Here is a 23,668-nt window from a genome sequence, read left to right as displayed (position 1 = left end):
GGGAGGTAAGGGGGAATTGTGGAAGATCAGATGAGGACGCAGCCCTTCTTGCCCGACGAGGCCTGGGTCGAGACGCTGCTGCAGACGATGCTGGTGATGGCCACGTCGAACACCTCCTTGAGGCCCACCCTGGTCAGGGCCGAGCACTCCATGTACCTCAGAGCCTTGATCTGCTTGGCCAGCTTCTGGCCCTCCTCGGCCACCACGCACTCGGCCGACTGGTCCTTCCTCAAATCGGTCTTGGTGCCCACCAGGATGATCGGCGCCTTGGGGCAGTGGTGCTTCAACTGTTCGTCGACCACCACAGTTACAATGTAACAATATATTAGCTCAGTACTGATCGATAGAAGAAGAAGAAGAAGAAGAAGGTACTTACCTCGGGGACCCAGGTCTCGGTGACGTTGCCGAACGAGGTGCGCGCGGCGACGGAGAAGCAGAGGAGGAAGATGTCGGTCTTCTGGTAGCTGAGAGTTCGGATCCTGGCGTAGGCCTCCTGACCTGTTCCAGACCAACACCAAAGAGTGGCCAGAGAAGTGATCAGAAGACTACAAGGAGGCTAGTCCTTGATTAAAATCACAACTACTGCTTTGAGGGGGAGGGGAAGGACGGCGTACCAGCAGTATCCCACAGGGAGAAGATGACCTCCTTGTTCTCCACCAGCACGGTGGCTTCGTAATTGTCGAACACTTTGAACAAGAACGAGAACAAGAACGTTTAGAGTTGGAGTGAGCCCATTCAAAGCCACTCCCTGAAGAGACGTACCGGTGGGAACGTAGTCGGTGGGGAACTCGTTCTTGGTGTAGCTGATCAACATACAAGTCTTACCGACAGCACCGTCGCCGACTGATGGATGATCGTTGACCACAAGGTCATCATCAACCAGCCTCCCAGACAAACCAGCGCTCAGAGACACGACATGGAGAGGTACGTACCAACGACGCACTTGACGTTCTTCTTCTCGGGCGGATCCATCTTTTTAGAGAGTTGATTGGTACAACAAGTTTGAAACTTGAGCGGACTGGGGCTATGCGGGACCTTGTCGGTTGACTTGCAGCACGACAACAACCACCCCAGGCGGCCGTACCTCTTTGGTAAGGCCTGCTCCTTTTAGGACGCTGGCCACCACCCCCTTCTGCCCCTCCACAGTAATTTCGCTGCTAGCAGCAGGGAAATATCAAAGAATTTCACTGAAGAACACAAAACAGTAGAACAAAACGAAATAGAAATCAAAAATTAGTCAAGACATAGTGTATGCGAAGAGGTACCACCGTGCGGACAAGAGTGCAACTACTGCAAGCGATGGAACAGGCAAGAGGCGGACGAGGTGGACGAGGTGGCGGCGGCGGATGGGGGCGAGGCAGGGGAGGCGGACGAGGAGGCCACTACACCACTTCCGCAACAACTGCCCCGACCGGGGACGGCAGCGCCGCTGCCCAACCACGAAGAGGCGGTCGCGGTGCTTCATCTTCCGGAGGCCGCAGGGGGTATTGCGTTTATTTATTTTTTTAAAATTTATATCTGTATTTGAAATCTGGATAAATTAAATTATTTTGGATTATTTTGAATTATTTCTTTTTTGTGCAGGCGTGGCGGAAGGGAGGGAGAGCAGCCGGAGGCGCCAGTGGCGGTCGCACCTGCGCCGGAGCCGCTGGTGGACATCGGGGCCAACCTCACGCACGCCAGCTTCCGGGCCGACTTTGACGCCGTCCTCGACCGCGCACAGAAGGCCAACGTGCGCGCCATCGTTCTCACCGGTACATCCCCGCGTGTGCGGTGTGGGTGTGCGTTTGTGTGCGTGCGTTGGTGTGCGTGCGTGTGTGCGTGTGTGCGGTGTGTGCGAGACTGATGAACCGAGCCTGGCAGGCACGTCGGAGAGAGCGAGCAGGGACGCGTTCAAGGTCACGCAGGGCCGCGAGGGATTCCTCTACTCGACGGCGGGCGTGCACCCGCACGACGCCAAGCACTGCAACGACCGCACCATCGCCAACCTCCGCGAGCTGGTGCCCGCTCCCACTCCTCCGCGCGCGATCGCACTCACCGTGGACCCACTGTGAGTGGTCTCCGTGGTGGCCGTTTGGGCACAATAAGGGACCCAATGCTAACCTGTCGACACTGTCTATCACGCAGCTGCGGCACAAGGCGGTGGTGGCCGTGGGCGAATGCGGACTCGACTTTGACAGGAACTTTTCTCCCCAGGACGTCCAAGAAAAGGTGCACCTTCGGCCTCTGCTGCGTGCGCTATGTGTCGTTGGTTTCATGCCAACACGACACACGACACACACGACACACACGACACACACACGGCTAAACCACACACGCGCGATGTGCACAACAGTGGTTTGTGGAGCAGCTGAAGCTGGCCAAGGAGGTGAACAAACCCATCTTCCTTCACGAGCGCTCGGCCTTCCGTCGGTTTGCCGAAATCATGGTATGCGATTTATCGATCACCCCCCTCGAGGTGCTCCACTGTGGCGGGCCGGTGCTCAATGGGGGGAAATGTTGCCTATCCATCTGCAGAAGGAAAACATGGAGGGCCTGCCGCCTGCTGTCGTACATTGCTTCACCGGGACGAAGGAGGAACTCGAAGAGTATCTTGCCATGGGCATGTATATTGGTACGCGCACACACACACCAGCGCACACGCGCGCGCGCGCACACACACACACACACACACACACACACCGCACACGCACCAGGGCAGCTGACGAGTCCAACGCAGGTATCACGGGCTGGGTGTGCGACGAGAGGCGCGGTCGGCATCTGCAGGAGATCGTCGGGCTCGTGCCGCTCGATCGTCTGATGATCGAGACCGACGCCCCGTTCCTCACTCCGCGCACCTTGCGCCCTTGCCCGCGCCGCAACGAGCCGTCTTACCTCACCCACGTCCTACAGAGTACTTACATCCTCCAATGTGTTGTGTGCGTGTCATGTGCCCAATGTATGTGGTGTGTGCGGTGTGTGCGGTGTGTGAGGTGTGTGGTGTGCGCGTGTCATGTCTGTTACACGTTCTGTTGACCAACATTTTTTATGGTGTGTACAGCGGTCGCCGACTGCACCGGACGATCGGTAGAGGAGGTGGCGCGTGAAACCACGCAGACCGCGGTGCGCTTCTTCGGTCTGGACCAAATCCGTAAGGAGTGATGTAGCACACCCCTCCCCTCCATTGTCATTGAAGCCCAAGTTAGTGTGCAATTTAAATGATGGTGTGACCAAGAGGGATCACATGGGCGAAGTCCCTGGTAGGCTGATGGATACGGCCATACTGCGCAGAAAGCACCGCTTCCCATCCGAACAGCGAAGTTAAGCTGCGCCAGGCGGTGTTAGTACTGGGGTGGGCGACCACCCGGGAATCCACCGTGCCGTATCCTCCTTTTTGCTTCTTCACTCTCGCCACTATTGCTTCAGGTCGCCTCATCGCCTGCCACAGCTGACTACAAACTGGGTGAGCCAAACCTGCCTTTTGCACTGGTCCAGTGTACAAGGCAGGAACAACTTTGTTTCACACTTGCTGAGGTCAATCAATCCAGCCTTGTTGGTTGAGGCCACAGGAGGGATCTGCCACCTTTCACACCATCTCGTCGAGAAGGCTGCTTGACGCTTCTTCGCTGTCCTTCGGGGCTGATGTCTCGACTGTGTGTCCGTCTTCATCGCGATTGTCACTTGCGTTGTTGTTGTTGCGGCTTTCGTCCCTGTCCTCATCGCCGTCGTCGTCTTCATCGCTGTTGTCGCGCGACTCACGCTCCGCAAACCGTCTGGCCGTGTGCTGCTCCTCCTCTTCATCGTTGCTGTCATCTCGGTCGCTGCGGCCACGCCTCGAAGAAGACAGCCCGCCCTCTTCGGCCGCCTCGGTCCCGCCCCTCGCAAAGCGGATCTCGCCTCGTCGGCTGCCGCTGGCGTCGCTCCGCCTGGCGTCGTTGTCTTCCCTCGCATCGTCCTCAAACTTGTCGTGCGTCCACTTGTCGGCAATGTCGACTCTGCTCCTGGACGTCGCCTCTGTGCCCCAAGTGCGCTGCCTCTTCATTCCAAAGCCGCCGTCTCGGTCGTCGTGCTGCGTGGCGCCAAGATATAGATTAGTAACCGCACGACACACACACACGACACACGACACACACACACGACACAGACACGACACACACACGAGCAGGTGCGTACCAAAAAGAAGTAGCCGCCGCGGGGGACCTCGTACTCGGGTCGGTTCTCCTGATCCCGCCGGTTCGGGCCGGAGCCGCCGCCGCGGCCTCGGAACGTCGAGTCGGGCCGGTCCCTCTTCCTGCCACCGCCGCCGCGCAGGTCCTCCTCTTCGTCCATCGCCATCCCGCCTCGCCGACGATCGTCCCTGCACGTGCGGCCGACGCGTGCGGTGATGCGTGTGTGCGGCGCGTGCGGAGTGTGTGCGTGAAGATGAGCGGCATGTCATTGGATGGATGAACACCAAGCGAAGGGGCCGTACCGGTACGAGTCCCGGCTGCGGCCGCTGTAGGACCGGTGGCGATCGCCGCCACCGCCTCCACTGAACTCGGGGCGCTGGTAGCGCATGGGACGGCCGTCATCGACAATTGTCGCAGGGCGGCCTCGATGATTGTCATCATCGCGCCTCTCGCGCGAGGAATAATCGCGATGGTGACTACGAGAGTCGTGGCTACTGCTCTTTGCCTCAGAGAAGCGACGAGAATGACGAGAGTGCTCAGAATCGTCGTCCATCCTGCCTGGTCTGCGCTCATCGCGATCGCGACGCGAATCGCGCTCTCTGTCCCTCCGATCGTAGCCTCCTCGGCGGCCTTCATCGTCGCGATGACGATCGCCATCTCTCGATCGTGTCCTTTCCATCTCTCTTGTGTCTAATTCCTGCGAAAGAATAATCTATTTTACTTTTTTTATTTATTTATCGCTTTGTCTCGAGAAAAAGCAGAGCAATCAGATCCCCCCAATACAAATTTCCAACATTCCATTCGGAGCCACATGAATTCACAAGGAGGCCCAAGCCCTACTCCAATCGTACGTGAAAAGATCCCTTCTCCTGATCATTTCCCCCCCCCATCGATTCACTTGCATGTGCTGCGGTACCGCCCCACATGGCCAACAATATAATATTCATTCCTACAGGGCGGGGGGATGAAGCTAAGCTTCAGCATGAAGCCTGTCGGACTGGCCCAACCCGGCGGCAAGAAGCCGCTCCCCTTCAGCGCCGATGACGATGACGATGCGGAGGACGCCGCCCTCCCCACGACCGCCGGCGGCGTGCACCGCCCCGTCAAGCGCCCGCGCGTGACCGCAGCCCCGCCCTCGCGCCCCGCCCCGCCGCCGCCCGCCTCGACTTCATCTTCCTCTTCCTCTTCATCTTCACCGCCTTCGACCTCTTCTTCATCTCCTTCGTTAGCACCTGCCCCTGCGCCTCTTCCTTCAGCTCCTCAGCGCGTCGTCGCAGCTCAGCCTCCGCCTCCTCCTGGTACCCCACGCGCTACACGTCTTCCCCCACCCCACCCCTCTCGATGCTGACGTCAGCTCGCGTCCGTGTCGTGTGTCGTGTGTGCTGCAGCCCCGACGGCAGAGAGGAAGGAGGTGATCGACAAGCTCGCCCAATACGTGGCCAGGTATGAAACGTTCACACCACCTGCCACCACCACTCTCGAGGCTTGCAGCGCTGCCTTCGGCTCTCCCATGATCGGCTTGCTCGCTCGCGGTCTCGACTAATTCTCCGCTCCGCTTTCCCGTGTCGCAACGGCCGACCATGATCATGGCCTCGGCCCGGCCGCGCCGATCTGACCGAATCCGCCACCAACCCACCACGACACACCAAACACACCAAACACGACATGGCACGACACACGACACGGTGTGTGCGCACACAAACACGCAGACACGGACCCGACTTTGAGCAGCTGACGCGCTCGCGCAACGAGGGCAACCCCAAGTTCGGGTTCCTCTTCGAGACCGCGGCGTCGGCCAGCGCCGAGGTCCACGTCGAGCGTGCCTACTACCTGTGGGTGCGCGACGAGGAGCGCAAGAAGGTCGCGTCGGCCGCCGGCAAGGGACCCATGCCGTTCCCGTCCGGCAGCGTCGGTAGCGGCAGCGCACACGCCACGTCATCGGCCGCACCGCCGCCGTGGCGCAAGCAGCAGACGCCTGCGGCGCCGGCGCCGGCGCCCGCGTACCATCCGCACCCGCAGGCCACGGCGCACTACTCTCCGCACCCATCGGCTGCCGCCGCTGCTGCCGGGCCTCCGCTTCCGCACTCTCCGCCGACCAACAAAAAGCGCCAATTCGACGAGATGGGAGTACGTGGGTCGTGTCGTGTCGTGTCGCGCGTGTCGTGTGCAACCCAGCCAGGGCTGAACTGGGGCTGATTGCGTTGTCTTCCGCGCGCGTGCGTGTGTCACAGGGCTACCAGAAGAAGTTCAGCGAGGACGGGCCACGTGCGACGTCGCCGACGGCGTCGGGCGGGTACAGGTCCACGCCCCTGCCCGGCACCTCGTCGTACGACGACGACACCCCACCACAGCAGACGCAACACGGCAGGCCAGGCGGACATCACATCGGTACAGCCGCTCTTTCGCTTTCGCTTTCCGTCGCTTTCGCTTTCGCTTTGGCGCTAACGATCAATTTTATCTTTGTTTTTCTTGCGGGGTGGCGCAGGTGACTTCTTGCCCAAGGAGGAGCTGGAGAAGTTCCTGCCCAAGAGGGCGGGCTCGAGCGCACCCAAGCCCGCCCCACCCGCACCGCAGGCCGTCGATTCGGACATTGGCAAGAAGCTCCTTCAGAAGATGGGCTGGAAGGAGGTACGCTACGCACGCACCCTCTACGTAGCCCAGCCACGCTTGTGGCTTAGCAACTTTCATTACTCACTGTGTGCCGTGTGCCGTGCGTTGTGTGTGTGTCGTGTGTGTGTCGTGTGTGTGTGTCATGTGTGCCGTGTGTGTGACGTGTGCCGTGTCGGCAGGGAACGGGCCTGGGTTCGACGGGGGAGGGCATCACGGAGCCGATCAAGGCGGAGGTGAAGAACGACATGCTGGGTGTGGGCACCTCTGATCCGTCCACCGTCGCCGAAAACGATGACATCTATGAGGCCTACAAGAAGCGGATGATGACGTACGCACTTTGAGCTCTTTCTTCTTCTTCTTGATCGCCAAGGGTGAAGTCTGACGATCTCTCCGCACAGCGCGTACCGCTACCGGCCCAATCCGCTCAACAACCCGCGACGTCAGTACTACTGAGACACCGGCCATCGACCACCGACGGCCAATTGTTTGCCACTTCAACATGTTGGGCGTTTCGTTTTCGGTCAACACCAGCTGCTTGCCGGCAGCCACGTTGCCTTCTTGTACAGACCCTTCTGGGCGGAAACAGCCTTGTTGTCCTCTTCTTTTCACACCTTTGCAATGTTAATGGCGTGGGTGATGGAGTTGATGGTGGTGGTGATGGTGGTGCGCCCCGTCCCGCGGCTCGTCTACGAGCACTACACGCACGCGCGCGGCTTGCGGTGTGCATGGCCTCATTCAGAGCACCAGAACGTCGGAGAAGACGTTGAAGTCGTAGACTGCGATGTTGTTGGAGATCTGCTTGGCGAACGTCTTCTGGCCCAGCACCTGCCCGTTGCGCACCACTTGCACACTCTGCGGTGTTGCGTTGTGTGTCATCGAAGGTCAGCCGACAGTACAGCAAAGGAAGAAGAGGAAGGATCGGACCTGCGCGCCTTGTTGGAAGGCCATGGTGACGTTCTTCAGACCGCCGTTGACGGAGAACCGACCCGACGAGGACCCCGAGGTGACGATGACGTCGGCCGGCGAGTTGAGCAGCGTCACCACGTAGATGTTGTCGTCCATGGACTGACTGTTTTGGATCGGGCCGAGAGGGTCATTCGACGCCACCGCATACTTGGAAGACGAGCGATAGAACACGTAGACCTTCTCCTGACTGTCAGGCGAACAGCACTGGCGTCAGGCACACGACTTACACGACACACACAACACGACACACACGATATGACACACAACACACACGACACACACGAGGCGTACTCGATATTGGGATACTGGCCGCTCTTGTAGGCGTGGACGAAGTACTTGGTGAGGTCGAGGAAGCCCAGGTGCGGGAAGGTCACATCATCATCGTCGCCCCACGGCGCCGTGGTGGGTCCTATATACGTCCGCTCCCTTTTTCATCAACGCGTGCGTCTCAGCTATCGCTGAGATTGTCAACACAAAAAATCGCATGTGTGGGCCACCTACGGGTAGTCGTTCCAGGTGACGATCTCGACAAAGTCGGGCTGAAGCGCGATGAGAGAGTTCCAGTGGTCGATCCACATGCCCGGCCCCTTGTAGTTGCCGAATACCTGCTCTCGTGAAAAGGCGGGTGTTAGCTGTTTCGCAATCCATTCCGGAGCGTTGGTCGTACCCAGTTGGGGAGGGTGACAGGCGCGCCGGCCATGTGCTTGGAGAACCACGGGCTGATGGGCGCCATGTACGATTTACCGTGCGCCCGGACAGCAGCGCTTGGGGGGGAGGTGATCGTCAGACAAGAAGAACAAGTGAAAGTCCCGGCGGGAGTACAGGTAGTTGACGTCGGCCTGGTTGCTCACGGTCTGGAGGTTGCCGTAGAAGAAGGGCCACGCGCTCCACTGGTAGATTCCATCCAGGAACGGGAACTCCGCGAACACGTCTGATACCTGCGACGGCGACGGATAGCCCACTTGCCCTGTTTTCATTATTATTGATATTTTTGTTTGGTTGAAAGAGCATGTGGTTTAGGTGGAACACTTGGGGGGTACCTGGCCTCTCGTTGTTGGGCGCAAAGAAGGGGATGAAGTAGACCGGCACGCCCTGGTTGCGCAGAGGCGTGAGCACGGCCTGGTCCCAGCCCTGCTGGGGCGTCGGGTAGCCAAAGGTCTTGTCCTGCCCTACGAAAGTCGACAAAAACACCTTGCCGTCGACCTTGAGCGTGTTGGGCCGGTTGGCGTAGCGGGCGGCCATGGCCACGATGTCGCCGGCCATGTTGCCCAGCGAGCCGGTGAGATCGACCGAGAAGAAGAGCTGGAAGCCCGAGTTCAGTGTCTCGGCCGCCTCCCAGATCTTGTCGCACCGGGGGATGGCCCAGTTCACGGCCGACCAGTCGGCGGTGTTGATGGCGAAGCCGTCGATGCCGGCCGCCTGCGCCATCTTGATGTCCGTGATAAAGCCGCTGACGTCATCGCTGGTCGAGGGCACCCACAACTGCTCTCCGTGGCCCATTGGTGGGGGAGAGGCAAGACCATAAGAGCCAGCCCTGACCACAACATGTTGCGGGCGGGGACTAAGCAATGGAGAGAACGGACCATGTAGTGGGCGAAGACGAGCTTGGGGGTGGCGGATGAGGGCTTGGCATTGCCCGCAAGGAGCAAGACCAGGAGAAGGAGGCCGGCCGAGAGGGTGCGCCGGGTAGTGTGGCTTTGCATTGTGTTGTTCTGAGCTAGTTGGACACGGACAGCTGCCCTCACAACCGTGCCGCCGGCCTCACTGACGTGATAGGCCGCACGTAGTTGTTGGTGGACGAATTAAGTGGCAGAGTCGCTCCATTGGTGGACGAATTGCCTGCCTGGTCTGTTGTCTTTTCTTTTCATTTCTCTTTTTTTCCTCTCAGCTTGAGGTGGGCACCATGGTGCCGGGCTACTTGGGTCGCAGCCGGGCGAAGGTGGAGGTGTTGCGCAGATGGTCGGCGATGGTGCTCATCGAACTCTTGATGACGCTCTCGCTCGCTCGTTGCTTCCCTCGGTAGATTGCCACCTGGCACGACACATTCACTTCACGTCAACACGCAGTGCACACGGCACACACCGCGCACTGGGTGGAGGAGTGAAGAAGAAGAAACGCACAAGAGTGTAGGCGACGTCGACGCGCACGGCGGCGTACGTGTAGTCGATGGCCTTGTCGAAGTACATCAGCGCTTGCTTGTATTGCCTGTCGTTGTGTATGGGGAGAGGGTGCATGAATATGAGTCGCCAGCAGGCGCTCTATTGCGATAAGACCGCGAAGGCCCTTTGGCTCGTACTTAAGGTCTCCGTCGTTGTCGAGGATCATACTCACCACATTGGGCCAGTGGTCAGCTGGCGGCTCCTGTCGATGTGCGTGGCGTGTGTGTGTGTGTGTGTGTGTGTTTGTGTCGTGTCGTGTCGTGTCGTGTGTGTCGTGTGTGTGAAGGAGTGATGGTCGCGGAAGCTCGAGAGAAGGGGGCATACGCCAGGATAGGCAAAAATGGCGGGCCAAGAGTTGAGACCCTTGGGTGCCTCGTATCTCTTGAGCGCCGACGGCGGCATGTACCCCTCGGGACTGAACTCCATTCCTGTGCGGGCGCGCGTGCAATAATCGTCAGGGCTGAATTGAGAGAGAGAACGGCTCGAGCCCCAGGGACCACGCACCGGGTATGGCCTCGCGCGGCACCTCATATACAACGCACACGCTCAACGCTTCCGTGTTCTGAGCGAAGTTCTCAATCCTGCAGCAGAACGCGGGTCAGACAAGAAACACGAAAAAACGAAAAACGAAACGAACACGCCCACCACAGACTGCAGCGTGGAGGGGTGAGGGAGGGTACACGGCGTAGAAATCGGGACGCGAAGCGGCGGAGAGCGCTCGAACGTCCATTGGTCGTCCGTTGGGCATGCGCTGCTGGCTGTAGATGTTGCCAAAGTAGAACAGCGTCCTGCTCAACGTCACCTGCGAGAAATCGCGAAGCCATGTGTAGATACCGCACTGCACCTTTGTTTTGTCGTCCTTTCGGCTCGGTGTCTGTTTGTGCACATTGTCGGGGGGTATGTAAGTAATCATACAACATCATATGTATATATATATATATATATTCAACAGCCAAGGTGTACCTTGGACGACTGGCATTCGGCCAGAAGATTCTTCCACTGGTCGAGATCGGTTTTGCACTGGAAAGAGAGAAAGGTGCAGTCCTTGAACTGGTAGCTGCCGATTGCCATCTGAATGCGGAACAGCTTCTGAAGGATCATCAACTCGTAGCTGGCGTATCACATCAATGGAAGAGATGCGAGGTGAGTTCGGGGAACAAGGGGACACGTCAAGGCCCCCAAGCATCGCTCGCTCCAGGGGGGGGGGCGCACTTACAGAAGATGATTCCGGAGGGTTTGCGTGAGCGGGTGGGAGAAGGACTTGGGATTTCGCACACGATCGGCGAGCTTTGCGGTGAGCGAGGACAGGTTCTGGTACCGCGGTGGTGGCCCCATCGAATTCGCCAGCGTCCCGTAACTGAGCCGCACGGGGGCACACAAGGCAAGGCGCCAAGTCAGTTGGAGAGCTCGCTCGCAAGGGGCATCGGAGCGAGCGAAGAGGGGCACTGCAAAGCGAGGCGAGGTGATGCGTACACGGTGACCATTTCTAATCGGCACTCGACCAACAGGCAGCAATCCTTGAGCATGACGGCAAAGAAGGTGGGGTTGGTCGCTTCCTGCGCACGCGTAGGGCACCTAACAGCTTAGGACCCCAACACGCCACCAGATGTGGACACGATTGGGGGAGGATCGCACCTCGTGTTCGCTGCCGGCGTCCTCGCTGACGGCATCCAGCTCGTGCGCCGATTTGGCGATGGAACGTAAGTTGTTGTGCGCCTGGGTGTAGAGGCCTCGCAGGGTCTGCAGAGGGGAGTACGTCAGCACGCACTCCTTGCGGAGGCCGAATGGAGAAGGTGGCGCGTACCTCCTTCTTGAGTGCACGGGGTTCGAGAAACGAGAGCGAATAGTAGGAGGCCTCGGCCATTGCCAGCGTCCCCAGAGGTGTCAGCAGTGCCGACCATGGCACCCCCACGGCCAGGTTCTTGAAGGAGCACGAGCACAGAGTTGATTACTGGTCTGATTTCATAGAGCAGTAAGATGGAAGGTACGCCGTACGCGTTTGTCTTTGAGCAGGCTGGCAGCGTTGGTGTGCCGAAGAGATGCAAATGCTTCGAGGTAGCGCGACACAAGATCGACCACATAGCGGCGCCCGAAGCCCTCGCCTCCCTGCCCACCGCCCGGACCCAACCCCAGCCCGGGGGCAGCGCTGCCTCCTCCTGCTGCCCAGCATCGTCAGCACGAGCGCCCTTGCCGCCTCGCCCCCAGAGCCAATCCATCACGTTTGTCTTTGTAGTTCCAAAAAGAAGGCATTTTCATTTTTTTCAAACAAAAAAGAAAAAAAATACGCAACGTGATGGCAAGCAAATTGGGAGATGAATGGGAAGAAGAAGACAAGGACTTTGTCCTCCGGAAAGAGGTTTATGTTTTTTACGGAACAAGAGCAGAGGAAAAGGATTTAGCGGCCCTTCTGGCCCTTGGGAGCCTTAGGGGCCTTGGCCTTGGTAGCCTTGGGGGCAGCAACCTTCTTGCCCTTAGCACCCTTGGCAGGAGCGGGGGCAGCCTTCTTCTTGAGGTCCTCCTTCTTCTTCTGCCTTTCCTTGATCTCCCTGTATACGGAGGCGGTAGGATAAATGTAAGCAAAAGAGGGAAGCGCTGACAAAGGTCCAGCGGCGAAGATGGGAGCAGAATGAAGATAAGGATTGGTGGGAAGGGCGTACTTGAGGGCAGCCTCCTTAGCGGCAGCACGGATCTCAGGCCTCTGAGCGCGCTTCTGCTTGATCTGGTCGAGGGTGGCACCGACGATGTCCCTCTGCACCTTCACGACCTTCCTGGTCTTCTTCTTCTGGACCTCCGTGGTGGTGCCCTTCTTGTGGATGCGCCTGTACACGGTCGTCCAGAGCACCTTACGGGGGTTGCTCTTCTTGAGGAAAGCCTTCTCGGCCTTGGCGTTGATGAAGACGAAGGTCTTCATGTCGGTACGGGCATAGCGACGGCCATGACCAGGGTAGATCTTGTACCCAGAGAACTGGCAGATTTCAGTCCTAATGGGATCAAATTAACGTTTGGGAGGATCTGTTGTTAGCCTAAGCCCACACTTCCAACCACCCACCACGTCAACGGCAGCATAAACCCCACTAGAGCAGCGTGACGGGAGCACGTACTTCATTTTGTTAGGAGAAGAAAGACCAACCGCTTCGGGGCTGATGTGGGATGAGGAGGGGAGAGAAAGAGAAAAAGCGAGGAGGTCATTTCCCGCATACTTGTCTCCCCATACAATCTAGGAAATTTGCGGTGATCCCAAAACAGACACCAAAAATGAAATGCCTAACAAAATCACATTTCTTTCATGACGTCATCTTTCTTGTGGAAAACAAGAAAGAAATCCACTCACTCCGGCAGTTCGCGATGGTAACAGGTCCACGGCGTCAAATTAAACGTTTTGGGGCTCAAAACGGAACTACCAAAGCATCGAGCCAATGGCGGCCAGTTGCTCACGGTGTCACCGCACTTCTAGCTCCCGTGGCCTGTTAGGCGAAAGAGCTGCGCTGTGCTGCCCCCAAAGCAGCCAAATTTTCGCCTTCGTCGTTCGTTTGCATACCCGACTTCCTTGTTGTCCGTGCCCGCGCCTGCCAACCGGTCGATTAGCTGCTGATTCTCCCAACCAGCCGCTAATTCCTTCCTGCCTCACAAGCCCCAACATCACCCTTCGTATAGATCAACTTCAGCTCCTCTTCCTCTTTTGAAATGGCGTCCCCCGAAAAGAAGACCGTCAAGTGCGTCGTCGGTATGCAAAATTCCCATCATGTCTTGCAATTAAGATGCAAAGTTGTGCCTTCATCCTCATCCCCGTTCTTTGATTTTCAAAGTCGGCGACGGTGCTGTCGGTAAGAGTTGCATGTTGATCAGCTACACACGGAATGAGTTCCCCACGGACTACGTTCCTACTGGTACGTTGCCACCCTCTTGTGCGTACGGCAAGGCGATGGTTGCTTATTAATTGTGGATGTTTGGGCTACCAAAGTGTTCGACAATTACGAAGCGACTGTGTTGGTGGAGGGCAAGGAGGTCATCTTCTCTTTGTGGGATACTGCTGGTACGCCTGCGCCCCTTGCAATTGATTAATTGTTGGCCCAGATCAGTTCGGTAGGACCAACATGTTCGTTGGAATTATGCAGGTCAGGAGGCCTACGCCAGGATTAGGACCCTCAGCTACCAGAAGACCGACATCTTCCTTCTCTGCTTCTCCGTCGCCGCGCGCACCTCGTTCGGCAACGTCACGGAAACGTGGGTCCCCGAGGTAAGTGCCATTGATCCCTTAATCACGTGAGATTTTTCTTTCTGCTTGGCATTCTAATTGTCAAATCTTGCAACGGACAGTTGAAGCACCACTGCCCCAAGGCGCCCATCATTCTCGTGGGTACCAAGACCGATTTGAGGAAGGAGCAGGCCGATGTTGTCTCCCAGGAGGAAGGCCAGAGGCTGGCCAAGCAGATCAAGGCCCTCAGATACATGGAATGCTCGGCCCTGACGAAGGTGGGTCTCAAGGAGGTGTTCGACGCCGCCATCACCAGCATCGTCTGCAACAACGTGCCCAAGCCCGCGTCGGCCGGCAAGAAGAGCTGCATCCTCATCTAAGCGCCTCTCTACCATTCTCAACCCCCCAACCGTCATTATCCAGTATGTATCCTGCCCATCGCTCGAGCGATTAATGCCAATTTTGTACAAACGCTTATAATCTTCCCTGCATGCAGTCGTGTTTTTGCTACGTGACACTCTCTCCGGCACGGCGGCGTGGGGTGCAAATCACATCCCACCACACCTCGGCCACGACGTTTTGTTCTCTGAATCTAGATTATTTATTCCTGCACGCGGAAGAAGCAAGAGGTAGCCGATCTCTTCCCAACACGAAGATGGCCTTAGAGGGAAGTGCCTCGACCCAATCTATATGTAATGTATATATACGACAATCAAACAGAACACTTGGCATCTCTTCCCATCTTTACTATCGGCTCTGCCTCACTCTTTTTTTCTTTGTTTTTCTTTTTGGCTGTTTTGATTCATTCATTAAGCCGGCAAAGATGAGGCGTCTGTGGCACATGGCCAAGTTCGCGTGGAAGGAGTACAGAGGATTCGGACGTACAGAATACGATCACGTCCAGAAGCTGCGAAGGAATGCAGAGAACTGGATCAAGGCATCGGAAGAAGAAGGTCAGAGTGTGGCTCGACAGCAGAAAGAAGCCTACTCAAAGATCCTCGAGCTGTACAAGCTTGCCATCGCTTCGCACAACCCGAGTATGCTGGTTCGTTTGCTGCCAATTCGATTGATTTTTTTTATGTATTTTATTTATATGTTTTATTTGGCTAATCAATAAATAATAACCTTTGCGCCCACGCAGTCGTCTAGCGACATGACGAAGATCGAAGGCCAACTGGGTGACATGGGGCAGGCCATGCGGGCGTTCCAAAGCGATCCGCGCAACCAGGAGGTAGCACCTCTTCACCTCACGCTATCTTCACTCTGTGACTGGTGTCGTCGCCGTTCCTCACACACGCGACTGCAGGTCATCAAGCACTTGCAAGAGGGCAAGTCAGTGCCTGAAACCCTGCAGGTGCGTTTTGAATCGATCCCATCCTCACTCACCACATCAAGCCATGCTGCGCGCTCTAATCATTCTCTTTTGGTGGATCGTCAACATAATGGGACAGCTCATCCTGACCAACGCGGCCAAGGAGAGCGGCAGTGAGCGTTCGGCGGTGTGGGAGAAGGTGCAACGAGAGCTTGCCAAGGCCAGCAGCAACAACACCAGCAAGCGCGACTCCGTTGTTCGATCTCGCGCCAAGGAGAGCGAAGTCAAATAAGCTCACACAAACCACCCTTTTCACGCTACATGCCGTGTGCCTCTCTCTCTCTCTCTCTCTTGATCCCCTGGCTCACTGAGTCGACCCTTGTCGTAGCCGTGGCACTCACCTCGCACCTAGGCCTGATGTTGTTGCGCGTGTGCTTTCTCCGCCCCGTTCCTGGAAAGAACTGGAAGAGTGGGGGCAAGGCACTGGCACACACCGCACGCGGCAAAACACAAACCTCCAACTTGGCCGGTCGCGATGTACACCCGAGGTAGAGTCCTTGCGGCGTCGAGTACGGACTACTGCCTTTCTTTCTTTCTTTCTTTCGCCCACACTTGCAAGAGAAAGTTGACCGACCCCCCCCCCCGCACCCACCGCACAAGGCTCGTTTGCCTACAATTCGTCAGGTGTGCGCCTGGGGACCAGTGCAAGTAGTCGCCGTTTACTGCACATATGCGCCAGTACGTCTGTCGCCGTATATCTTGGACGTACAAACAAATAAACAAACAAATAAGTAAATCAGTACAAAGCAAATAAACACTAATTGGTTGTTGTGGCGGTACGCAGCGGAAACGGTTCCGGGGCGCACGTCGGCGGGTGGTACGCACCTGGGCTGACAAGGGGGACACACGCTCCTGGTTGCCCTAAGCATGTGGTGCTGTTGCCAACAGATCTGGGCATGGTGTTTGGGCACACGGTGCGATCGCGTAACATCGTCGGCAACACATGGGGTACGGCCTCAAGCCATGCACCAAGAGAGCGTTGACTCATTTCGTCAGCACTGACCTCGGCGACTCAATCGATTGCAGCCCAAGTTCAGACCATCTGGGGCGGCGAGATCGGTGGTACTGCACTCGCACTCACTCTTGCCAATCGCACGCAACACGCAACACGCAACACGCAACACGCAACACGCAACACGCAACACGCAACACGCAACACGCAACACGCAACACGCAACACGCAACATGCAAATGTGAACCTGAGCTTTCCCTGTCTGGCCTGCAGGCGACACCCGGCTGCTACAGGAGGCCAGGAAGGAAGCCACCGCCCGAATGGAGGAGGCTGCACAGGTCTCCCTTATTCATTCCTCGCACCCTCTGTTCAGTCACTGAAGGCCGATCTTCTTTTCATCTTTCTTACCCACCCACCCCGCTAATGCAGGAGCTGGGCGCGGACGCTATTGTGCGCGTGCAGTACCAGTGCATGTCGGGCCACGTTACGGAGGTCATGTGCTACGGTTCTGCCGTCAGGCTGGCGCCGGCCAGCAGCAAGGCCGCATGAGAAGAGAGCGAGCTCGAGCCCACCACCGGACCATGAACATTGAGTGATCCCAGGAGACCAGACAGAAGCGTGTGAGAGGAAGATAGAGAGAAGAGAATGAAGCTGTGCATGTCTGTACATAGAAAGTGGGGGCTGGTAGGCAACACGGGCGCGGTGTGTGCGTCAACTTCAGAGCCTCTCGGAGGAATCGGGGATGATGGTGAGGTCGGTGTCAATGTCCTCCTCGGTGGGGGCCTTCATCTCGACCTCCACCACCGCTTCAGCTGCCGGAATGGTCACCGCCTTCTTCTTGCCCTGCGCAGGTCCCGTTCTGCACCATCGAACCGACACGGTTTAGCACACGTGTGCGGTGGTGCGTGTGCGTGTGCGTGTGCGGTTTGCCGCGGTCGAAAGCCGAACCTCTGGAGGGAGAGAATCTTGATGAAGAGGTCGATCCTCTGCTCCAAGATGGTCTTATACGTGCGCAGCTTCGCCAGGTCCAGATCGTACTGTGGGCTGCGAAGCGAGGCCAGCCTGCACTCACGCGCAATCGATTGTCAACAGGTCAGCTCAGCTCTCATACCCGCAGCACTCGCACCAGCGACACGAGGCAAGGTTCAAGATGGACGTACCAGCGCTGGGTGTTGTGGTACTCGGTCTCCTTGTTGAGGCGCTCGAGGGTGAGACGGATTTTGTCGAGCATGTCAACAATGTTGTTCAGGGCGATGCCAGCCGCCTCGTCGGCTTTCAGGTCGTCCGGTACGTCCTTCACCAGCGCGCCCACGGTCTGCAGCATCGGCACGATGTCCAACTGCAGAGCGTGACACGTCAGCAGACAAACAAAAAAATTGTATGTAAAGATGCAAGTAGCAGAACCTTGTCAAGCTCCTCATCGAGGAGGGGGTGGGAGACGATGTTGTCCATGACCCCAAAGAGCTGGGACACGGAACGGGCGGCGAGGCCGCTTTCGATCGCCTTCACAAGCCCCACGCCAGCGCCGAGCAAGATGGCTTCCATTTGTTGTTGTGTTGATCTATTCACAAAGCTGGGTTCCTTTCTATCAATTGAAGCCTTGATTGGATCGATTCGGTTGGGCCTTCGTGTCTTCGTGTCGGTCGTGGTTGTTGCTTCTACTGAAGTTTCCTTCGGTCTGTTGCCGCGAAAATGAAACGACAATTAAAATATTTATTTTTTATTTTAATTTTTATATTTTAATCTATTTCGTATTTCTATTCATTTTTGCCTATTCAGCTAAAGAGGTTATCACGCAACCTTTTAGTTTGTTGTGTTGTGTTCTGGCAAGGAGGGCGACAGTAACAAACAAAACCTAAGCCAGATGGACGCGCGGTTGCCGGTGGCGCCCGACACCTCTGCCGAGGGGCAAGAAGGATTGGTGGAGGGTGTCGGCACCTACCTCCTCCTGGTGGTTGCGTCGCTGGGGCTCGCGTTCTGGGCCGCAAGCAGCTGGGTCGCCAGCCGGAGCAAGCGTGCTGCCGCCCTCCACTCCGGTACCATTCCATTTATTTTAATGTATATATAATTTAGTTAATTTTTTAAAAGTCATTTTATCATTTACATTTATTTGTATGGAAAAACATCGCAGCGCGGGAGCTGGCGGACATGCCAAGCCGCGAGCTCAGGGAGCGGCTCTTCTTCTTCGTCATCAGCAACCAGCACAAGGAAGCCGACCAGTACCTCCACGTCATCCGCCAGCGGAAACCGAGCTGTACCACCACTCTCCCGTTCTCCTTCAATCACACGCACCACCATCGCGGCACTTACACTCACCATCGCCACCTACCATCGTCGGTTCAGTTTCGCTGACGAAGCCCAGGCGCACGGGCACCCTGGTGCATCATGCGGCGCGCGGTGGCGCTGCTCAGTGCATCCGAGTGCTGGTGGCGCACGGGGCCGGTACGATTCAATTAGTAGCAACCTTTGTGGTACTCGCTCGCTCACTGTTAGGTCTGTTGTTGTTGTTGTTGCAGACGTCAACGTGTGCACGGAGGCATCGGGCGACAGCCCGCTGCACGTGGCGGCGACCAACGGACAGCTCGCCGCGGTGCAAGCGCTCCTCGAGTGCGGGGCCAACATCAACCAAACCAACGCCACCGGCTGGACTGCCCTCCACCAGGCAAGTGCTCTGGCGTCGTGTCGTGTCGTGTCGTGTCGTGTCGTGTCGTGTCGTGTCGTGTCATGTCGTGTCGTGTCGTGTCGTGTCGTGTCGTGTCGTGTCGTGCTGATCGGGCATACACCCGCTGCTCAGGCCGCTGCGAATGGGCGCCTGGATTGCGTCTCGAAGCTCATCAGCATGGGAGCAGCGGTGGACGGGCTCACAGATCTGGCCTGGCCTCCTCTCTTTGCCGCCACCAACAACGGTTCGTCATTGATTATTGGCTTGATGCGCTTCTCGCGCTGTGGGTGTGGCACTGATGGACTCGTGGCGTGCGCCGGCACCAGGCCACTACAATGCGGTGTCGCTGCTCTTATCCAACGGCGCCGACGTGAGCTTCCGAGACCGAGACGGCAACTCAGTACTCCATCGCGCAGCCATCAACGGCAGTGTCGTTTGCCTCGTACCTCACCCCGTCTGATTTTTATATTTATTTTATTTTTTAATTCATATTTATTTGAAAAAGCTGAAATTTTTCCGACCCACAAGTTTTGGGCGGGTCCACGAGAGGCCCTTCAAAACGGCTCTCTGGGCTTTCTCAAGGTCGGACCTCCCGAAAGGGAGGCTCCATCTGTTAAAATTGGAACGATACAGAGAAGATTAGCATGGCCCCTGCGCAAGGATGACACGCAAAATCGAGAAGATACCCAACTTTTTTTTTGCTACCCGATCTCTAACACCACACGCGCACCACCGCACACGATCGATACAATGATACACGGCACGACACGTACACAGCGATTGTTGCTCAGCGGAGGCATTACGGGTCTGGAGAAGAACAACGACGGTGATACGCCCGTACAGGTGGCCTGCAAGATGGGCCACAAGGACTTCGTGCTGAAGATGGTGGAGCGCGACCCGGGGCTCTTCCTGCCCCAGCTGCTCCAGCTCGTCGCGCGCCTCGACCACCAGCTCGTCACCGCGCCGCTCGTCCCTCCTCCTCCCATCGCCACCGCCGCCGTCACCGCCGCCGATAGCCAAGCGTCACAACAACCTGACACCACTCCGGCCGCAGCCACCGATTTCCAATCGTCGCCCGACGGCGGTCAGATGTCGTCGTCATCTTCGTCGTCGTCCTCGTCTTCGTCTTCTTCTTCTTTATCGTCCCCTCCCTATCTCCGCCGCTCTGTCGCCTCAGCCTCCTCATCTCCTGCGCTTCCCTCGTCGTCGACACCAACTACAGCGACAGCGACTACTACGACGACGACCACCGGTGCGCTGCCCCCGCGCGACCTGCGGCTGATGCTGGGCGAGGCCGAGGTCCACAAGCGGGTCAACTCGGTGCTGCACCACGTGGCCATCACCACCCCGGCCTATCTCGATGCCCTCCTGCGCCTGCTGGCCCGGCTCGCCGTGTGGTACGGCCTGCGCCTGCTGCACCACGCCGACCTCAGTCCCGACGAGGCCCAGCGATTCGCTGATGGTACGAGTAGCACCCACCTCGACCCGCTTAAGAAGGCTGTCCAGCTAAGCGGCATTTGTCGTCGGCCACGTGGTTGTGTTAGTTACGGAGCTGCTGGACGAGAAGGCCAAGGCCTCGACCGGGTCGCTGTCGGTGTCGAAGCTCTCGGGCCTGTGCACCCGCGCCATGCATCGCTTCGTGTCCCTCATCACTGCCATCCGGCTCGCTCAAAAGTAACACACTCTCGCTTGCGTTGGTGTGTGTGTGTGTGTGTTGTGTCGTGCGTGTGTGCGTGTGCGTGTGTGCGTGTGTGGTGTTTCACTATTGACTCATCGCGCATGACCAAGGGAGGCGTCGTACAACGACCACGAAGAGCGTGAGCGCGCAATCTCACGCGCGGCCGAGTGCCTCGAGGAGGTGTGGCTGCAGCTGGACCGCTGCATGGGTCAGCTCGCCGAGCGCTCCGCCGCGGCAATCCACCGGGCAAGGCCGCACAAGGACAAAGGTAAGGAAGAGGAGCCGGAGAGCGGCGAAGACTCGCGACGAGCGCGACGGCGATCGTCGGGCAAGGCCAAGGCCGGCAGTGACGATGGCGATGATGATGACGAACTTGAACGCGACAGCTACGGTCATGATCATCATGAAGATGGTGGCGATGGAGGCGAGGAGGCGAAGCGAGTGGCGGCGAGCAGCCTCTTTACCAAGGAGTTGGCCGAGCGCGTGTGTCCGTTGATCGACGGGTTCTACCTGGTGTGCTCCAACGATATCCCGGACCCGGCGTTTACCTCCGCGTTGGCCGAAGAGCGCGAGCCGACGCTGACCATCCGACCGACCGAGGGCCGAGGCAAGGAGCAGACCGCCGGTGACGAAGACAGTGAGGAAGGCGAAGCTGACGGCTACGATGCCGAGCAGCACCAGCTGACGTCGCCTGCCATGGACCGATTCGTGCGCTTCATCGGTACACCCGCACCCGCACGCGCGCCACCACGCACACACAACGCGCTTACCACCGCGCGTTCGATGCTAGATCGGCATGCCGAGGTGATCAGGGGCGTGGGGCGAGAGAACATCGAGCAGCTCGTCGGCTCGCTCGAGTTTATCCTCGAGAGCGTCGCCACCCACCCCGAATGGCGATTCAAAGGTTTCCCCTCTCCACCACTCGATTGCAGCTGGCCAGCCTGCTCACCGGTCGCACATGCAGAGCTGATCGACACGCTGGGTTTCGAGCGCAAGCGAGCCTGGCTTCGTCGGCGCCTCGACGAGCTGCGCACAGCCTATGCTAACCACACCACCGACCTGCGCGTCTCCCGAACTGGTACGCGATACAAGCGCACGCGCGTTCGTTGCTCGCGGCTCAGGTTGACCCTTGCGCGCTTGCAGATTTGCTGCAGGATTCGTGCAGCGCGCTGCTACACGAGGGGCCGGAGGCGCTGCGCGGGCACTTCACCGTCGGGTTCCTCAACGAGGAGGGCGTCGGCGCCGGCGTGCGTCGCGAGTGGTTCCACGCCATCTCCCAGGAGGTGCGCCCTGCGCCGCTTTGGTTGTGTTGTGTTTGCGTTCGATCGGCCACGGGCCTTTGGTGGTGCTCACACGGGCCTCTCACTGCGTTCAGCTGTTCAATCCGGACAACGCGCTGTTCGTGCAATCGGCCGAGGGCGTGGCGCTGCAGCCCAACCCGCACTCGCACGTCAACGCCGACCACCTCTCCTACCTCCACTTCGCCGGGCGTCTCATCGGTATTGGCCCATTAGTGCTACCGCTCTCTGTGCGCTATTCATATATTCACCGCACACGCACGCACACGCAACACGGCACGAGCATAGGTATGGCTCTGTTTCACGAGGAGGTGGTGGAGGTGTGCTTCACGCGTGGGTTCTACAAACACCTGCTCGGCCGGCCGGTGGAGCTCGACGACCTGCTCTCCCTCGACCCGCAGTTCCACAAGTGACGCCCTCCACGCCATTGCGTGTTGTGTGTTGTGTGTGTCGTTCGCTCATCGCGTGAGTGTGTGCGTTACTGGAACACAGGAATCTGAAGTGGATTCTGGAGAACAACATCGACGAAGCAGATCTCGGCCTCACATTCGAGGCGGACGCCGACAACTTTGGGATGGTGGAAGCCGTGGAGCTGGTCCCGAACGGCCGCGACGTGCCCGTGTCGGAGGACAACAAGAGGGAGTACGTGCGCCTGGTGATGGAGCTGAAGCTGCAGAAGTCCATCGGCAAGCAGATGGAGGCCCTCCTTGACGGCTTCCATCAAATCGTGCCTCCCGCTCTCCTCCCCGTCTTCAACGAATACGAACTCGGTACTCCTTTTTTTTCCTCTTCTTTTTCTTATTATTGATAATACGACTAATAACAATAATTATAGACCTGGTTAAAAATTCTGAAATCTCTCATCTTTATTGTATGTTTTTATCTTTGTTGGCTTTTGGGGTCATAGAGCTGCTGATCAGCGGACAACGCGCGATCGACGTGACGGACTGGGAGGCGCACACGGAGTACTCGGCCGGCTACACCGCCCAATCGCCCCAAGTCCAGTGGTTCTGGCACGCGGTCAAGTCGCAACTCAACGCTGAAGGTACCGCGCGTTATGAGTCTGCTCTTCACGACCACCGTGTCTCATCATTGTGATGTGCGACAATGTGGTGCGTCAGAGGTGGCAATGCTCCTACAGTTTGTGACGGGGAGCGGACGTGTGCCGCTGGGCGGCTTTGCCAAGCTGCGCGGCCTGGGTGCCCTCCAGAAATTTGGAATCGCGCAGGTGGTGCTTGAGAAGCCCAATCAGCTGCCCACTGCCTCCACCTGGTATGGCCCTGCTGGTGGTGAGTGCCCCACACCATTTGGCTCACCACATTTCTATCTGCAGTTTCAACCTGTTGAAGCTCCCAGCCTATGAGAACGAAGAGCAGCTCTTGCGATGCCTCACCATTGCCGTTCACTGTGGTGCCTCAGGCTTTGTCTTCAACTGATGGACTGTCTTTACTTGATGAGTGAATGTACATTTTTCTGCATCTCCCTTTCTCACCCACTGCGTTTATGTAGTGTATCCTGCCTGCTCCAGAACCCGCTCATGTTCTCTGGGTTGGGGTCAGATGCTGGCGGGTCATCTTCTTCTTACTTGATGAGTGAATGAAAAGGGGGAGGAGGGGGGCAAAAAGATG

At 57.7% G+C, this 23,668-nt stretch overlaps 12 protein-coding genes across 12 annotated transcripts; 6 read left to right on the top strand and 6 right to left on the bottom strand.

Annotated features, from left to right (window-relative positions):
• Positions 1–26: 26 nt before the first annotated feature.
• Positions 27–972, bottom strand: ACA1_204080 (Rho family GTPase; the record flags this gene model as incomplete). Its single annotated transcript, XM_004338318.1, has 5 exons — positions 27–287; positions 377–498; positions 615–686; positions 763–843; positions 933–972. The coding sequence occupies 5 exons, from the start codon at positions 970–972 to the stop codon at positions 27–29; spliced, it is 576 nt and encodes a 191-aa protein (XP_004338366.1).
• A 374-nt stretch (positions 973–1,346) lies between these two features.
• Positions 1,347–3,141, top strand: ACA1_204070 (secretion protein MttC, putative; the record flags this gene model as incomplete). Its single annotated transcript, XM_004338317.1, has 8 exons — positions 1,347–1,456; positions 1,585–1,754; positions 1,864–2,000; positions 2,128–2,211; positions 2,336–2,428; positions 2,518–2,614; positions 2,720–2,893; positions 3,041–3,141. 8 exons carry the CDS (start codon positions 1,347–1,349, stop codon positions 3,139–3,141), a joined length of 966 nt encoding a protein of 321 aa, XP_004338365.1.
• Positions 3,142–3,565: 424 nt separating this feature from the next.
• On the bottom strand, positions 3,566–4,827 carry ACA1_204060 (uncharacterized protein; the record flags this gene model as incomplete). The annotated part of the gene is made up of 3 exons (XM_004338316.1): positions 3,566–4,048; positions 4,153–4,336; positions 4,451–4,827. 3 exons carry the CDS (start codon positions 4,825–4,827, stop codon positions 3,566–3,568), a joined length of 1,044 nt encoding a protein of 347 aa, XP_004338364.1.
• Positions 4,828–5,112: 285 nt separating this feature from the next.
• Positions 5,113–7,211, top strand: ACA1_204050 (Gpatch domain containing protein; the record flags this gene model as incomplete). The annotated part of the gene is made up of 8 exons (XM_004338315.1): positions 5,113–5,265; positions 5,413–5,446; positions 5,537–5,591; positions 5,858–6,275; positions 6,380–6,536; positions 6,634–6,776; positions 6,938–7,086; positions 7,157–7,211. The coding sequence occupies 8 exons, from the start codon at positions 5,113–5,115 to the stop codon at positions 7,209–7,211; spliced, it is 1,164 nt and encodes a 387-aa protein (XP_004338363.1).
• A 282-nt stretch (positions 7,212–7,493) lies between these two features.
• On the bottom strand, positions 7,494–9,427 carry ACA1_204040 (mutanase; the record flags this gene model as incomplete). Its single annotated transcript, XM_004338314.1, has 8 exons — positions 7,494–7,583; positions 7,683–7,911; positions 8,016–8,150; positions 8,226–8,329; positions 8,392–8,488; positions 8,523–8,662; positions 8,808–9,206; positions 9,308–9,427. 8 exons carry the CDS (start codon positions 9,425–9,427, stop codon positions 7,494–7,496), a joined length of 1,314 nt encoding a protein of 437 aa, XP_004338362.1.
• Positions 9,428–9,638: 211 nt separating this feature from the next.
• Positions 9,639–11,747, bottom strand: ACA1_204030 (uncharacterized protein; the record flags this gene model as incomplete). Its single annotated transcript, XM_004338313.1, has 11 exons — positions 9,639–9,755; positions 9,845–9,929; positions 10,021–10,085; positions 10,208–10,311; positions 10,388–10,464; positions 10,564–10,685; positions 10,847–10,994; positions 11,100–11,240; positions 11,357–11,439; positions 11,519–11,623; positions 11,688–11,747. The coding sequence occupies 11 exons, from the start codon at positions 11,745–11,747 to the stop codon at positions 9,639–9,641; spliced, it is 1,107 nt and encodes a 368-aa protein (XP_004338361.1).
• A 531-nt stretch (positions 11,748–12,278) lies between these two features.
• On the bottom strand, positions 12,279–12,794 carry ACA1_204020 (uncharacterized protein; the record flags this gene model as incomplete). Its single annotated transcript, XM_004338312.1, has 2 exons — positions 12,279–12,429; positions 12,541–12,794. 2 exons carry the CDS (start codon positions 12,792–12,794, stop codon positions 12,279–12,281), a joined length of 405 nt encoding a protein of 134 aa, XP_004338360.1.
• A 924-nt stretch (positions 12,795–13,718) lies between these two features.
• Positions 13,719–14,458, top strand: ACA1_204010 (RAC GTPase; the record flags this gene model as incomplete). Its single annotated transcript, XM_004338311.1, has 4 exons — positions 13,719–13,770; positions 13,845–13,916; positions 13,999–14,120; positions 14,201–14,458. 4 exons carry the CDS (start codon positions 13,719–13,721, stop codon positions 14,456–14,458), a joined length of 504 nt encoding a protein of 167 aa, XP_004338359.1.
• A 443-nt stretch (positions 14,459–14,901) lies between these two features.
• ACA1_204000 (uncharacterized protein) lies at positions 14,902–15,682 on the top strand (the record flags this gene model as incomplete). The annotated part of the gene is made up of 4 exons (XM_004338310.1): positions 14,902–15,123; positions 15,220–15,309; positions 15,385–15,432; positions 15,530–15,682. The coding sequence occupies 4 exons, from the start codon at positions 14,902–14,904 to the stop codon at positions 15,680–15,682; spliced, it is 513 nt and encodes a 170-aa protein (XP_004338358.1).
• A 243-nt stretch (positions 15,683–15,925) lies between these two features.
• On the top strand, positions 15,926–16,951 carry ACA1_203990 (uncharacterized protein; the record flags this gene model as incomplete). The annotated part of the gene is made up of 7 exons (XM_004338309.1): positions 15,926–15,959; positions 16,051–16,128; positions 16,235–16,267; positions 16,339–16,398; positions 16,477–16,512; positions 16,676–16,740; positions 16,832–16,951. 7 exons carry the CDS (start codon positions 15,926–15,928, stop codon positions 16,949–16,951), a joined length of 426 nt encoding a protein of 141 aa, XP_004338357.1.
• Positions 16,952–17,119: 168 nt separating this feature from the next.
• Positions 17,120–17,947, bottom strand: ACA1_203980 (uncharacterized protein; the record flags this gene model as incomplete). The annotated part of the gene is made up of 4 exons (XM_004338308.1): positions 17,120–17,261; positions 17,351–17,464; positions 17,563–17,741; positions 17,807–17,947. 4 exons carry the CDS (start codon positions 17,945–17,947, stop codon positions 17,120–17,122), a joined length of 576 nt encoding a protein of 191 aa, XP_004338356.1.
• Positions 17,948–18,266: 319 nt separating this feature from the next.
• On the top strand, positions 18,267–23,476 carry ACA1_203970 (HECTdomain (ubiquitin-transferase) domain containing protein; the record flags this gene model as incomplete). Its single annotated transcript, XM_004338307.1, has 19 exons — positions 18,267–18,438; positions 18,534–18,656; positions 18,746–18,844; positions 18,919–19,068; positions 19,252–19,308; positions 19,391–19,464; positions 19,842–20,148; positions 20,287–20,526; positions 20,609–20,738; positions 20,853–21,463; positions 21,533–21,646; positions 21,707–21,820; positions 21,886–22,025; positions 22,118–22,241; positions 22,329–22,449; positions 22,533–22,810; positions 22,948–23,085; positions 23,162–23,312; positions 23,374–23,476. 19 exons carry the CDS (start codon positions 18,267–18,269, stop codon positions 23,474–23,476), a joined length of 3,246 nt encoding a protein of 1,081 aa, XP_004338355.1.
• Positions 23,477–23,668: the final 192 nt, after the last annotated feature.

This window comes from Acanthamoeba castellanii, assembly GCF_000313135.1.
Source record: "Acanthamoeba castellanii str. Neff unplaced genomic scaffold scf7180000084754, whole genome shotgun sequence".
NCBI lineage: Eukaryota > Discosea > Longamoebia > Acanthamoebidae > Acanthamoeba > Acanthamoeba castellanii.
The sequence above is the reverse complement of the archived record's forward strand: the minus strand, read 5'-3'. Positions and strand labels throughout refer to the sequence as shown.